The 14,919-nt window shown below is 46.2% G+C and overlaps 1 protein-coding gene across 2 annotated transcripts in view; it reads left to right on the forward strand.

The window, feature by feature from the left end:
- Window positions 1-14,919, forward strand: part of HIPK2 (homeodomain interacting protein kinase 2) — a 126,991-nt gene that overhangs the window by 81,156 nt on the left and 30,916 nt on the right. For both annotated transcript variants that reach the window (XM_039570502.1, XM_039570503.1), the window contains exons 3-4: window positions 11,981-12,104; window positions 14,193-14,312. In XM_039570502.1, coding sequence (XP_039426436.1) covers window positions 11,981-12,104; window positions 14,193-14,312 — 244 coding nt within the window. The remainder of the gene's footprint in view (window positions 1-11,980; window positions 12,105-14,192; window positions 14,313-14,919) is intronic.

Below are 14,919 nucleotides of genomic sequence, written 5' to 3' on the forward strand. Positions count from 1 at the left end.
ACTTAAAATTGTGTTGAAATTTGCACTTACTATAGATTTAAATTCATCAGCTTCACACTTTAATGATGGAATTTAGGCTCCTGGTTTGGTACAGAGACGCATTAGAGAACAATTGAATTTTCCATATGATGGTTTTAAATAAAGAATGAACTTAACTTTGCAGAAGACTTTGTTTTAAAAGTCTTTCTTCTGAAGTGGTGCCGTTCTTCCCGCAAGCACCATGGTTCCTTTGGGACTATTTGCACACCACACTTGCGTTCTTGCTTGTATCCTGGTTTTCTGTCCAGCTCCACTAAGATGTGTGGCATTAACAGGTAAAGTCAGAGCTGTTCCTCTGCTACAGCTACAAGGGCCCTCTTCCATCTCTGGACAAGGGAGCAATTGCAGTCTTTGGCCCTAAAATATGGTAGCTGCAGGATGTAGACTCATAGTGGTCACCCCAGTGGGTCAGGGATTGCGTTTTGTTCAGGCTTGGTTGCAGTCCTGTCTTAGCAGATGCTGAGCAGCAAGTCCCAGAGCTTTTATTTCCAGGGTGATGAGGGATCCCAAATTAGGTTGCAAGTTTTTTAGTGCAAGGACTGTTTCCTTACATTTTTTTGCAGTACAGTAGGGCTCTACTTAACACTTCCAGATGTTAGCCCTAATATAAATGTAATAAAAATAGATTAAATTCAGAGTGGGTTTGTGTTTCTGCAATCTGTGCTGTGCCCCGCTGCTTGTACAGGGGGCTGTTGTCACCTGCTCTGCCGGCTGTGCTGACTCAAGTAGGACTTGAGTTGGAAGTGGAAATTTTTGACTCTCTGCAGCAGGAATGGCCAACTGGGGCAGCTCCGAGGTGTCCCTGCTGTTCCCTGCCATGTGTATCTCCATGTGCAGATGAGCACGCATTCCCAGGCTTTTCCTTGAACTTTTGTGTGGACCAAGCAGGTCCTCAGAGCGTAGGCAGGGTGTTGTGAGTCACCAGGCAGGGCTTAAAAGTGGGCCTTGGATTTCATGAGCTGTTCCCAGCATGGCTGCTGTCTTGCTGGGTGACATCTACAGGTCATTTTGACCTAAAATCTGCCTTACCTCAGTAATACCCCTCTCTTTTGAAGGACCCTTCAAATCCGTGTATTATTGTTGTTGTTCCCTGGTATAAGAAAGTAGAAGACGTGGTCTGATAGATAGGGCACGCTGTTCACAAGGACCCCGCTTCTTTTCTTGGCTTTGCTGTGCTCTCACTGTATGATCTTGGGCGAACTGCTCCACCAATCTGTTCCCCTGTCACCACACATCATCTTAGATCATCCATTCTCTGGAGCAGACACAGTCCCTTAGCACGGCGTGTTTTAGCATCTAGCATTGTGAGGCTCTGGGCTCTGCCGGGACTTCTGTGTGCTACAGAAATACAAATAGTTGCGGCTAATAATAATATTAAATCTGTCTGGCTCTTCAGAGATAAGTAAAGGGCAATGCTCCTTTCTCCAAGGAGCAGGCAGGATAAGTACTTTATTTTTGTCTTTGTCTTTTTCTAATTATAAAAAAAAAAAAAAGGCAGCCAGTAGACATGATTAAAAAAAGGGAAAAAAAAATAAAGGAAGGCTGCAGTAATTTGATATTTTTAGCCTCAGACCTGCTACTTGTTCTGTGAAGCCAATCTTAGGATCGTGGCCTGAGTCTGGTTCGTATCCGTGTTTGCCAGGGATAGAAATGGTTTGGAGCCTTATATCGTCAGTTGGCTCAGTATTTGGGCTAATCCTATAAAACCACTATACAGCTTGGTGCAACTTTCAGTATTTGCTGTGAACAAAAGTGTCAGGATCGTTGCAGATCACACACAAGCTTCACTTGGCCAATATGTGGCAAGGCTCTGGGCTGGAATGATAAGGGGTTGGGATGGAACTGAGCTTGGCAGAATGGCTGGAGAGAGGAGAAGTCAACTTTTGTTTGTTTCTGTGTGCTGTGGGATTTTTTCAATTATTATTTCATTTCCAAAGAAATGCAACAGCTACAACAAAAGGTCTTAAATATTCAGCAGTGAAAACAATAGATTTGAAAAGGAAAACAAAAAGTTAGAGCCAGCTCTGGCATTGGTGGACACTTGGCTCTGAGGGAAGCGAGAACAGCTTGGATTTGCATAAATTGCATATTGCGGGTCAGAAAGCAGAGTCAGAATTATGCTCTCATTGCAGTGGCATGAATGGGAGCACATAATTGGCATTCTTCCCCTCTTGATCAGATGCCTCCTTCAGGGGATTGCTGCACCCAATACGTTGCGGCTCATCCATTCACTGCCTGGCATGGATAGGGCTTTTGTGTTCAAATTATGATTTTTCTATTCTCTGATTTCTTCCATAACCTGGGAAAGCCCCAGCCCTCCCCCCATGCATGGCCCTTTGTTGGGGAGAACAACCAGAGGTCACTCTGTGCTGAATGTAGCTGTTATTGCATCACCCCCTGTGCGCGCCTCTGTGCTTCTGGCTCAGTGTGGAGCTGCCGACCCCCGGGGCGATGGTCCTGGTGCTCCCTGTTGTGCACCTCCTCTCGAGTTTATGGAGTCCTGCATTTCTGATTCCAAAGAGGTGAGTATGATTGTGGTCAGTCCAGTAGGGCTTCCTCCAGGGATGTACAAAGATGCTTGCCTGGGACAAGCTTAGCAGGCTCTTGGTCAAACCCAAGGCCTGGCTTTCTTTTTCATTATTTGGTTTAATAGCATTTTTTTGCCTTTTATGATTTCCAGCTCAATCATGGCAAGGACTTGCTAGGGGATTCAGGTTCAGTAAAACACTTCAGTGCCTGTTTTACCTGAGTTGCAGCCAGGCCCTTGCCAGGACTCAGGCATGTATTTGCTTCAGATGGTGCGTATGGTAAATGCTTCCAGCAAGTGCATATGGTGCTGCTAAAAACTAACGCCCATCCAGACCCTGGTAGTCACGTGGAAGCCTTTCCAGCTGGATGTCAGGTCACAATCGTCCTCCCTGTGTGTTTCTTTCTCAGCACTGCTCACCCAGGGCTTCCTGTCCCACCCTGGATGCATGGTTGCAGTTTCCTTCTCCACAGAGCCACTGGCCAGACCAGGTGCCTCGTGCCCCTTTGTCCTGTCCTTTCCTGGGACCGTGCCCACCCTGCTGTTGATTTCAGATCTGTTCAGCAGCAGTGGCAAAGAGCAAACAGCAACTAACAGCTATTGATGGCTGAGGCCTGCCTCTTCATTTAGTCACAGACAAATGTTTTAACCTGTCAATGTTAAGAAATCATATTGATTGGAGAGATTTTGTTTTATTCCTTGGGTCTGTTAGTCAAAAGGGCAATTCCTCCTTTAATATCTTCCCGCCGCGGGCTCGGTTCTACTGTACCTTGTCCAGAAAATCTTTTATTTTCAAGGCACAGGGAAAATTATCTTTATAAAATATAAACTATGGGAATTTTCATTCCCCTCTGGCTTTAGGAGGAGGAGAGCAGCTGGTAGAGAGTGGATGAGAAAGGCTTTATCTGCTATATTTTGGTTACTGCGCTTTGAGTGATGGGTTTAATAATTGATAGAGCAATTTAGCAATGATCCATAATCCTGAAAGAAGCCTACGCTCCCCTCCCTCTCCCTCTCCCTCCCTTTCTCCTTCCCTTCGAGACTGACAGGCTGCTCTCAGTGGTTTTGTCTGCAAAATTTCATCCCTTGGTTTCTGTAAACAGCCTGACATGGGAGAGGGGGGAAAAAAAGCAAGTGTTTCTAAATCTTTTGTCTTGCTTCCACAAACAGCTGCACTGCCTTCTCCAGCTCTGGGCTTCAGTCATTTATTTGCTCACATGCTCTTGCTGAAGAGAGCAGGAGGTTTTCTTTAAGGCCCTAACCTAAATGAAGTGTGTATGTGCAATGTATATAGGAGAGCAGAGAGGTGCAGAGCCTCCCAGCAGGGACCCCTCCCTCCCCATTCAAACCCAGGCTTTGTTCATGGCTGAATCCAGCTTTCTTAATCCCAAGAAAGGTGCATAGGGATGGCAAGTGCTTGATATGTAAGTGTGGTTTACTTGAAAGTCTTCCAGGATTAACCTATGGAAATTGCTTTTTCCAAGAGCCTCGTGGATGGTGGCAGCGAGCAGGGGGATCCTATTGGAGTGCCTGAGATGTGTCTGTGTGACTCGCCAGTTTTAAAGATGGATTCAAACCCATGGCAGCATGGGTTGAGTTTCCAGGTGCGGGGTGTGCACCCCCTTCACAGGGCTAGGGGGTTCCTGTGGGGGCTGTCCATATTAAGTGTGGGAAGAGAGCAGAAAAGATGGAGTGGAAAAAAGAGACTGACACAGTGAGCAAGAGAGGAAAAGAGACAAGGTTATAGGTACTGAGTATGTGTTGAGGCCAAGGCAGAGTGAGGAGAGGGAGGAGGTGCAGCCTGGCAGAAAGCCAGGTATAGGCAAAGTCAAGTGAGATGCATTAAATTATGTTTTTCCATATGTATTACATAGATGCCAGATTGACAACAAGTTGTAATTAAGCACGACATAAAGTTAGCTATGCACAGCTGTATTATTCCTTAAAATTACAAGGGGTGAGGTCCTTTGGGGCACAGCAGAGTTTATGGATGCTCCACCATGGGAGGTCTCTGAGACAGGCTAGCTGAAAGCTTGCCAGGAGTGACACGGGCATTGCTTGGATGGCCCAGGATCAGGGCAGAGAGGGAGTGGGTGACTTCCCTGAGCTCCAGGTTAGCCTGGTCCACCTCTGACACCGTCCTCTGGAGTATTTTCATCCTTCCCAGTCAGCACCCTGGTGGAACATGAGCAGTGTCCAGGGGTGGGTAGTCTAGTCTGCTTCTATGATTTATTTGCTATTAAATACCCTTGGCTAGCAGTGAGAGGCTCACGAGACTCGGTTGATAATTACACCAGTCAAGTTCAGAAGTAATTGTTGTGTAACTTGCTCTCTGTTTTTAAAAGACAGAACTGTGTGTATGTACACTTGATTAAAACACCCTGGGACCTGCGCCTGTACCACCTGAGACACTCCCAGCTGTGTAGGATTTTGCCTGTGTGTAGGAGAATCGTGGTGACCTTCCTATTGAGAATTGTATGGTTACTGGACCTTACAGAGTTAGAGAAGTTCAGATGACAGGGGGCCTTGGGAGGTCACTTAGTCCCACCTGATAGTCAAGGTAGGGTCTGCCATGAGATCAAGATCAGGACTTTGTTTTGCTGGGCCTTAAAAGCCTTCAAGGATAGCAACGGCAGAGTCCCTCAGGGCAGCCTGTGCTGGTGGTTCATTTATCCACACCGTGGAGGTGTTTTCCCCATTCCCAGAGGGATCCTCTCCTGTTTCAGTTTGTCTGTCATCTCTGCCTTCTGCTACCGATCTGAGGGAAGAGCCTGGCACCATTTTCTCCATGTGTCAGGTGGAGGAGCAGACTGCTGTCATGGACACCATGGCTCTCCTGGATAAACCCCTGCGGTACCTCACTGGTTACCAGCCTCCAGTATATATTTATGTCCTGTAACATAAACCATCACCGAGGGCTGAGTGGATCCAGCTTCCAGTCCTTTGAGTTGATTCAGATATTTTTTGAAGTGTTGCAGACTAATCCTGAGGGATGGGCAAGGGCAATGTGAGCAGTGCAGTGTTGGAGCTCCCCTCTAGTGCTGGTTGTACAGGTGGTCTGGCAGCCCTGAAAATGGCTCTGGCTACACCCACAGTCCTTCCCAGAAACCAGGTGTACCTGTGTTTGACCTGTGAAATACAGAGCCTGCTAGAAGGTCCTCTGGAGGCACTGTCCTTCCTTATCACTCAAACCAACACATCTTTGTGGGCAGACAGTATACTGTGACCAATTGGGTGGCATTCCTCAGGGGTCCTTTCCCTCCCTCAGGAATAATCCTGTGCTGACTGGCCTCTCCATGGTTGGAACTTGATGCTGGAATCTGAAAGGCATGATGTGCCTGCATAGTCTGGAGTGAGTCTTGACTCCCAGGGCTGTCCCTTGCTCAGGGATGCAGGAGAAATGCACGAGTCCTGCCGTGAGGCCAGCAGGGAGGATGAGCCCAGCATTTCCCTGCTGAGTGACACAAGTGGGGCCCGGAGCTGCATGGGATGGGGAGTGAGCAAGCAGGAGCTGTTGGTGCTTGTAGGGATGTTAAGCTCCGGCCATGGTGGCTGCCTTTATCACAGACACAAAGTCTGCTGATGCCCAGCCCTGGAGCAGAGGATGGCCTTAGTCTGAGGGTCATCCATATTTGATGTCTGCATCCCTTCCGGGTGTTGGTGTGAGTGGAGAGGTGGAGGGGTGAGGGAAATAGCAACTGTAACCTTTTACTTCCAGAATATGGGCCTGTCTCCTTTTACATCCCTTCATTTAAGAAATGATTTGGAGTCTGAGAGGTACAGAGGAACAAAAAAAAGATTCTGTGTGCATTCCACCTCCATTACCTAAGAGTTAAGGGTACTCTGCATTCTACAGTACATGGCAGTAAAAGGTGGACACCGCCACAAAATACAAGTGAGCAGGTATGAGAAGGAGTCCATAAAGATGCCAAAGAAAGGGTTCATCTGAGAGGAGGATAAAGCTCCATCACTTGAATAAAAACCCCTTTGTAAGACACACAGGATGCAGCTCTTCGTCCTCACAAGTGGTATCTTGGTGCCTAGGAGAGCACAAGCCCTGAGTGGGGTGAAGCCCTGGGCATGCAGCTGGTCAGTGCATCCCTGCTCTGGCAGAGGAGCTCAGCTCCTGCCTCTCTGCCTCTGCCCAGGGTGTTCTGAGCGGGGATGTGCAATCTCCTGCTTCCAGGAATTCAGGCTTTAGCAGGTGAGACGAGCAGGTAGAGCAAGACAGGAGCTGTGTGTACCAGCTCAGAGGCATCTTCACTGTAGGTCTGTCTGCACTGCCTGCAGCTGGCCCCAACCTTCTTCTGGAGCAGGAGCACTCTCTGCTCAGCATGCCAGCAACTATCAAGTTTTGAGTTATATTTTTGTCTGATATGTATACTTGTCCATGAAGGACTCTGCTGAGACTATCACGCTTGGCCATGGGACCCTACCAGGGGTGGTAAATTATCCCTGAGGAGGGCAGTTTGCAGGGAAGTTTTAAAATTCAGAAAGAGCCCAGCTCTCTGAATCCCAGTCTGTGGAAATTAATTTTTTTGGCATTTGTTTTTAATGTCCTGTGATGTGTGGGTGAAAAAGCCAGCGAGCTAGACTGGTAATTAATTTTCCTGACAGAAACACCAGACAATGAAATTACCCTGCCACAAAGCAGGGTTGCTAAAGTAAATACTCTGCCAGCAGCAGGCCTGAAAGCAGGACGGGGTCGTGTGTGTGGTGCAAGCAAATGATGAGATGGCACTTGTGCCTCTGGGGACCTGCGGGTGCTGCCAGCACGGGGACCCTGGCGCCCTGGGGCACCGTCACCAGCAGCTCTGTGGTGTACACAGGCACACTCAAGCTGGGCTGCAAAGGATGGGGGACTGACTGGACCCACTGCTGAGCTGAGGAGCAGGTCACACTTCGCTGTCCAGGCAAGTAATTTGGTCAGAAAGGGGTAGGAGATGTGGGAAGTGGGGATGGGATGGCTGCTTTTATCCTGGAGACAGAGGCTCTTGGCAGGGCTCTTCAGTCTTTCCCAGGCTGGTGGCAAGTGGTTTCTAAACCCTTGGTCTATGCTGGTGAGATCTGTGTGAGCTGTAGAACAGGTTGTGCCTGTGCATGCAGGAGGGGAGTGCCTTTTGTTGGAAGACATCGAGGGTAGCTCGTGGGAGAGGAAGGACAGGAGGGCAAAGTTTTCTGTTTTCCTTCTGTGTGTCTTGAACTGGAGGCAGGAATTACTGTGCCAAGAGTGTTGCAGATGCACAGCCAAGAAATGGGCGGAGAGCGGGAAATGGGGATGTTCTTGCACGTCTTGAGGTATCTGGCAGCTGGCTCCATTGTGTGCTGTCAGACAAGATCCTCACCACAATCGAAAAGTTTGGTGAGCCTGTGTTAAAAAACCTGTATTGTTAGTACAGAAAATAATTCCCTGTTCAGCCATGGAGAGATCTGCTGAAGATCTCGGTGCTGTTCAGGAGGATCTGCTGCCGTGTGAATCGTCCTTCCGATTTATGATTGCAGTACTCGGATGCGCACACTTTAATAGGGCATCTTCCCTTGTTACATAGTGTTAGCAGCTGCAGAATGGAGAAATCCCACACAAGAACTGGTTAAGACATGGAAACTGTTTTCTTTCCCTTTGGGAAAAAGAATTACACCATTTTAATTGCTGAGTTAAATCTGAATGCTTTTAGGGAGACAAGGGTCAGTTGTGGACTGCATGCACATTTTAGGACCAGAGTTATTTAATGTATTAATTAGCTGTAAAAACTGCTGGACCAGTAGCAAAGTGTTCAAGCATGCAGATATCACAGACTTGCTTAGGTTAGGCTGCAGAAAAGAGTGAGGAGCATTTAAAGGACTTGATCTAGATTACAGAAAATATTATGCCAGATCAGTGCAGTACTGAAAGGCAGTAAACATCGGAAGACAAAAATGAACTATTTCTGCATAATTCTATGTCCTAAATTAACTGCAGCTTCTCTGGAGAAAGGACTGTATGTCTCAGAGGATCTCCCAGATAAAACATCTGCCGAAATGCCTCGTGTCACTCCAAAAGCAAACAAAATATTAAGCTTAGGGAAGACTGCAACGCAAAAGCATTCTGCAAATAGTGGAAAATAAGTCTGGGGAATATCCTTGTGTTTAACTCTTTCTAGGTCTGTTCAGCCTGTCTCCAAGCCGTCATGTCAGGAAGAGGAGTTGTAGGGTCAGGCAGTGGAAGTGGATTGAAACATCCATGGGATGGTACACTGAGAAGCCAGAAGCTGCTGCAGACATGGGAGAACAGGGCAGAGATACAAAAATAACTTATGTTAAAGGGCAGGTGATTCAGTCACTTCCATCTTCACCTCTAGACCAATCTATATGAACATGAAGTGAGAGGTGACAAATTCAAACCTGATGAAGGAAAATCAAGCTTTAAACAGCTGAGTTAAGATGTTATTGAAAGCAGAAGGTTGCCTGTGGAACTCTGTGCCGCAACATGTGATGGAAATTAAGATCTCACCTTGTCTTAAAAAAATGACATGCTTATGTTAAGAGAGGAGTTGCACATGTTAGATATTATGTGCAGAAGGATGTATGCATCCATAACTGAGCATAAAGAACAATATCCACCACAGAAGAAGTTCAAAGATACTTTATCAGCGGACAGGTTATTTCGTTGCAGAGCTCATAGCATCCTGCCCCAAAATGCTTGGCATTGGCCATCTCAAGCAGGCAGAGCACTGCTCCTGATGACTCCAGCTCCCTCTTTCACACAGCAAACAGGAGGTATCTGCTGGCTGAAAATCTGGAAGCCTGTGTGGTGTCCACTACCTGTTGTTCTTGAGGTGTCTTAATGACTGCTTAATTAAGTTAACAAGATCTTTTTGTCTTAGGGCCACTCCCTCGCCATGGCAAAATCGCAATTATGATGTGAAGGCTGGGAGAAAACCCCAGCGAGTGCTGGCTTTGGTGTACATAGGGCACCATATCACCTCGATCTAGCCCCTTCTCACAGGCATTCTCACCAGTGTTAGAGTTCATAGAATGAATGGTGTTCTGTTTAGTTGCATTTTATGTGTTTAAATAATAGGGACATTGGTTTGTGCTTTTCTTCCCAATAGCAGAGATGGAAAGCTTCTTCCGCATGTAAAAAAGAAATTCTCTCCTAATTGCTGCACTCCCGAAAGTGGAGCTTTAAGGAAAACCCACTGGACAGCCAAAGACTGAGGAGAAAAAAAAAAAAAAAAATTAGAGATTTTGGAACCTCAAATTCTAGGTCATCCCTTCTTTCAGGGGTCTGAAGGTGTTGGCAGCATAAGTGTGAGGAGAGAGCGAAGGAGGTGTGTGCTGCATATGACAGCAGTGCAAGTGATTTTTATGAACAGGGAGTTTTCCTCACAAAATCATGTTGGGAATATCCCTATAGTCCACCCCTCCACTTGAATTAGTGGGAGGGATTTGAAGTTCAGGCGATGCGTGGCTGAGCTCTCATTAGTGACCAGGGACATTTCGTTCACAATGTGGAAGGCAGACAGGGAGAGGCAGATGGCTTTGAATGCAGGATTTACATAGTAATGAGATTCAGGTCACCATAGCTGTCTTTTTCTCTCTGCATTTTGTCTAGGTGTCGAGTAGTGTGTAGGGATGACAGGGATGATGGGATGACGGAATAGGGAGGAAAAGAGGAAAATTAACCCCTTGTTCATGAGGAGAGACTGCTGTTAGAATAAAAAGTTTGTCACAGTAGACTAGAGAACAGTAGGGTATGGCAATGGCAAGCACAGATGAAGCTAGAAGGGCTAAGGTAGCCACTTTTTAAGTTTCTGACTTGTTTTTTTGTGGAAATGACACAAAAAATTCTAACTTAAAAATCCCAGAATTTATTGTAATTTTTACGTTCTGCATTGCTGGTTTGAGAAGAGATAGTTTGGGACTTTCGTCATTACAAGTCCACCCAAAACTGGGGAAGTTTGTGGACTGAAGATGGGGCATGGATTCTTGCTACAGGGCCTTTGCTTCTTTGGAAAAAAATTATTATTTTGCTTGGTTTCTTGGCTAAAGACTTGTCTTGACATGACTGTGTAATGGCGTGATTAAAACATAATACTTTCCACTGCAATTGGTAATCCTTAGTATGATCTCACTAGTGTCAGATCTTATCCTGATGACAGATGGGAAACTGGGAACCATGGGTCCTATTTCGAGCTTTGCATGGTGGCACTTGATTTGCTCAATAGCCAACCCCAGGCATTCCCAAAATATGCATGAGGGCCTGAGAAATCCCAAGGCTATATTTGAAATGATGAAAGTTTTAAAGCAATGTTTTTTCTTTTATCTGTCTTCTGCTTTTTTTTTTCTTTAGAGGAGTGTGGGAGAGTAAGTTATTCTTTCTGCTTTACATCACCTGAAACCAGAAGCTGGGGCTTTAGAAGTGTTGCAAGAAGAACAGGAAAGAAGCTGTAGGAGGTCCTTGTGTAAATAAGAACTGTGTCACATAACTGCATATGGACATCTAGGCAGAGGTGGGAAGAGTAAGGAAGGTGTTTGTGTGTATAAGGTTTTCAGTATTTGAAAAATACTTTTGGTTCTTTCACACAGAAGTTTTTGAAATGCCTATGTGTTTGGGGCACATAGGTCAGGATTCATCTCGTCTCACCTCATCGTAAAGACCTTTCCAGCATCAGTGGAGAAGGATTCCAACCACCCCAAGGCAGTGGGACAGGTTCCCCCTGGAAGGGGAGGGAGCAGAGGTGCTTTGGTGGCATCTCCTGGAGCTGGCAATAAATGCATAGCCAGAGTGCTGGTGCATTTTGGCTGTTTGGGCTGAAAGGGAAAAGGAAATCTAATCAGGTGCTTGGGACAGACTGGGAAAGGAAGGCTTCTTGGCTACTTCCTCCTGAGGAAAAGGCTTAGGTCTAATAGATCTAATTACATTATTTCTCTATTTTATTGTTACAGCCATTTGTTTAAAAAGTCAGTAATCCTTTTATACCAGTCCTGTAATGATTATTTAATGTCTGGCTGTTTGTGAACCCACGGAGCTGTGTGAACAGAGGATGCTTCACTGCAGGGGATCTGCATGGTTCTCCACAGGACAGCGAGCTGAGCCTGAGAGCCTCCAGTGGGGGCCTTGATTGGGTGCCTTCATAGTCCCACTTGCTGGATGAAAGCAGTGGTAGTTCTCTGCTTTACAGAACACTGCAAAACGTAGGGCTGTCTCTTGGCTATATACGGCCACAGGACTCTTCTGCAAGGATAAATATTCACCAACTAATGTTTGGTTAGCAGGCACTGTGCCAGTGACCAGGGTGTCCCTCAGCTCTGTCAGAGCAGTGACACTTGTTGGCAGCAGCTCCACGAGTGTCACGATGGGCACCAGCTGCCCTACGCTAGCCGAGTGGCTCTGCTCCCCTTGCTGATGTTTTCTGACCTCTTCCTTCACAGAGCCCCTGAAATCATCCTCGGTTTACCCTTTTGTGAAGCAATCGATATGTGGTCATTGGGATGTGTCATTGCAGAGCTGTTCTTGGGCTGGCCCTTGTACCCAGGAGCTTCGGAGTACGATCAGGTGGGTGTGGATATTGCCCTGGGTGCTGGTAAGTGCACACATCTTTTTCCCTTCTCTTGTCAGAGTGAACAGATGCCGACTTTTTCGCTTTTGCTAATGACGGATGTGTGTTTCTTGCTCTCCCAAGTCAACCTTGTCATTATGCATCTGGGGTACTTATTCCAGGTAACCAGTGTGCAGCTTGATACGCTGGCTTTTAAGACCTGACCGCCTGAGTGAAATCTCAATCAAGAGTCAACGCTGCCATTGACTGGAGAGCTCTGTACATGTCTCTCCTCAGTGAGCAGAGCAGGCACCCGTTCTCTGCTGTAACAGCAAGTGCTGTATAAAGGCTTATTTGTTAGAAGAAACTGCATGAACTCGGCTGCATTTCATAACCCCTTTTATGAGAGTGCATATTAAAAGCAATGACAAGAAGGAGAATGTTGGCATTGATGTAGGTTTCCAGTTAATATAAGCTGTCGTCCCTTTTTTCCCTATAGGCTTTTACGCCCTTTTAGTCCTAAAACCGATAATGCAGCAGCAGCTAGAGCCAGGGCTGTAGGATACTTTACATTCCCATAGTATTCTTCAGACTGATCTTAGCTGTCTGCAATTGCAGCCTGAAAAGAGTCTTTTTTCTTTCAGGAAATAAATTTTTAAAATAGAAAAAAAAAAGGCAGGATAATAAATAAGTTTTTCACATACTGAAATGTTTTCTTGACTTTTCTTTTGAAACTTGTATTTTTTTAATCAGAGCTCTAAAGGTAAAATTTGGCAGGGGAAATAACTCGCAGCAAAGAGCAGGGCTGTTAGTGACTCTAAAGGAAATCAGATGTAGCTGAGAAACTTACAAGCGTTTGAAAATCACATACCAAGCATGAAGAGTAGATTTCATTCTCTTCCCTGTTGCACCCCAAAAGCCATAAAACACACAGCTGAAAAAGAAATCACCATACCTTACTGGCCAGTTTAACTGCCCAGCACAAAGCTTCCTCTGGTAAAGTATGACGAGAGCTCCTGGGCAACTGGGAAAGGAGTAGGGGCTGATCCTAGCCCCTGGCTGCAGCACTGGCACTGGGCTGCAGGCAGGATCCTGGTGCCTCTCAGAGGTGTGAGCTCTGAAGGACCTAAAGAGCTGCAGAGCTGAGGAAGCCATGCACAGTGAACTGGGGCCTGAGTGCTTGGAAGTGATTGAAACCACGGCTGCTTTTCATGCCTTTATTTATTTAATGTTTTTATCCTCTGTTTCTTCTCTCAAAAGCACTTTCCATTCTTCCCTAGAATTTTCTAGAGTAGGTGACTGGTTTTAGTAGTTTTGCAGAGTTTGCAGCAATTTTGCAGAGCAAAGCCTTTCAGGAGTCAGGAGGTGCCACGGTTAAGGTTTTGTGTGGCACCCCAGGCGTGCATGACATCGGTCTTCAGTGGTGTAATCACAGACCCTTTCTCCTTTATAAATAATTAAAAGTTTGAGATCCTGGAAACACAAATAGAGTATCTTTTAGCTGTGTGGGTGCCAATGAGGTCATGCTTGTGGATGCAACCCAAATAACGTCATGTAGTCGGTAGAGACAAGTACTTTCCATACCATGAGGGCGTCAGTTGGTTTGAGTGTATATTTCACCTCGGTTCAAAGGCAGTCACTTCATAATCCTCTGGTTGGAACTTCAGACTGCTCCTAGGACAGGCTGTGTGCTCAGGTGGAAGAAAACGGGCAAAAGTTAGAGAGCAAATATCAAATTGTTGAAATTACTTCCTGGAGAGGAGAGGGTGACATAAAAAGGTGCAAAGTGTTGAGACATCCCATTGAAATAGCTCTATGGGTCCTTCTCTTTGACCTCTAAACACTTTGGAACTTTCCTCTTTTCATCCTTAGGCCTTGTGGGAGTGCACTGTAAGGGTGAGTTTCCAGTGATGTATGTGATAAACAAAGGGAATTCCATACAGAAATTCTCTTCCTCTCATTCCTTGCACTGAGGTTTTTTGGGTGAAGTATATTTATGTGCTACATCTTCTGGTTTTTGTTTCAAATGCCTCCTGCACTCCTTCAAGGAAGACCTCCAGAGATCTTCACAGGACAAACAGTGACCTCTTATCCTTCTCTTACAGATTCGCTACATTTCACAGACGCAGGGCTTACCAGCAGAGTATTTGTTAAGTGCAGGGACAAAGACTACGAGGTTTTTCAACAGGGATACAGACTCACCATATCCCTTGTGGAGGCTGAAGGTAGGAAGATGTTTCCGTGTTTCTTTTACCTTGCGGTTGTTGGCTGGAAGTGAGGAGAGCCTAAGTTTCACAGCCTAAGTTTCTGCTTTTTGCAGTGCGGCACAGACATAGGGGGAGTACTGCCCAAGGTAAAACCGCCATCCCCAAAATCTGGAGCCCATGATACACCTGCTTGGCATGGCAATGTAGGAAATTTAGGTCCAGAACTGACCTGGAAATCTCCCTCTCAGTAGTCAATGAGTTGTTGTGTAGTGGGAAGACATTGCTCTAATATCTAACTCATTTGGGGGGACAAAAAAGGCAAGCATTTTAATTCTACAGTCAAAACCTCTAGTGAGCCCTGAGTGTCCTGTGCCAGCGTGTTTGGCTGCATGCTGTCCCCAAGGAGAGAGGCCAGTGAGCTTCTGGCTGGGATGGGATGCTGAAACTCACACTGGGATGGATGTAAGAGATCCACCACAGCTGGGAGGGCCCTCAGAAGTGAAAGAGAAGAGATAAATCACCTTGTGTAAAAGATGTCACATAACTGTGGCAGAGATCGTGTAAATGGTGTCTCGTCAGGCAAGAGAGGCACAATGGTCTCTGATGAGGACACGATGAGGCACAA

Source organism: Corvus cornix, chromosome 1A, assembly GCF_000738735.6.
Source record: "Corvus cornix cornix isolate S_Up_H32 chromosome 1A, ASM73873v5, whole genome shotgun sequence".
Lineage (NCBI taxonomy): Eukaryota > Metazoa > Chordata > Aves > Passeriformes > Corvidae > Corvus > Corvus cornix.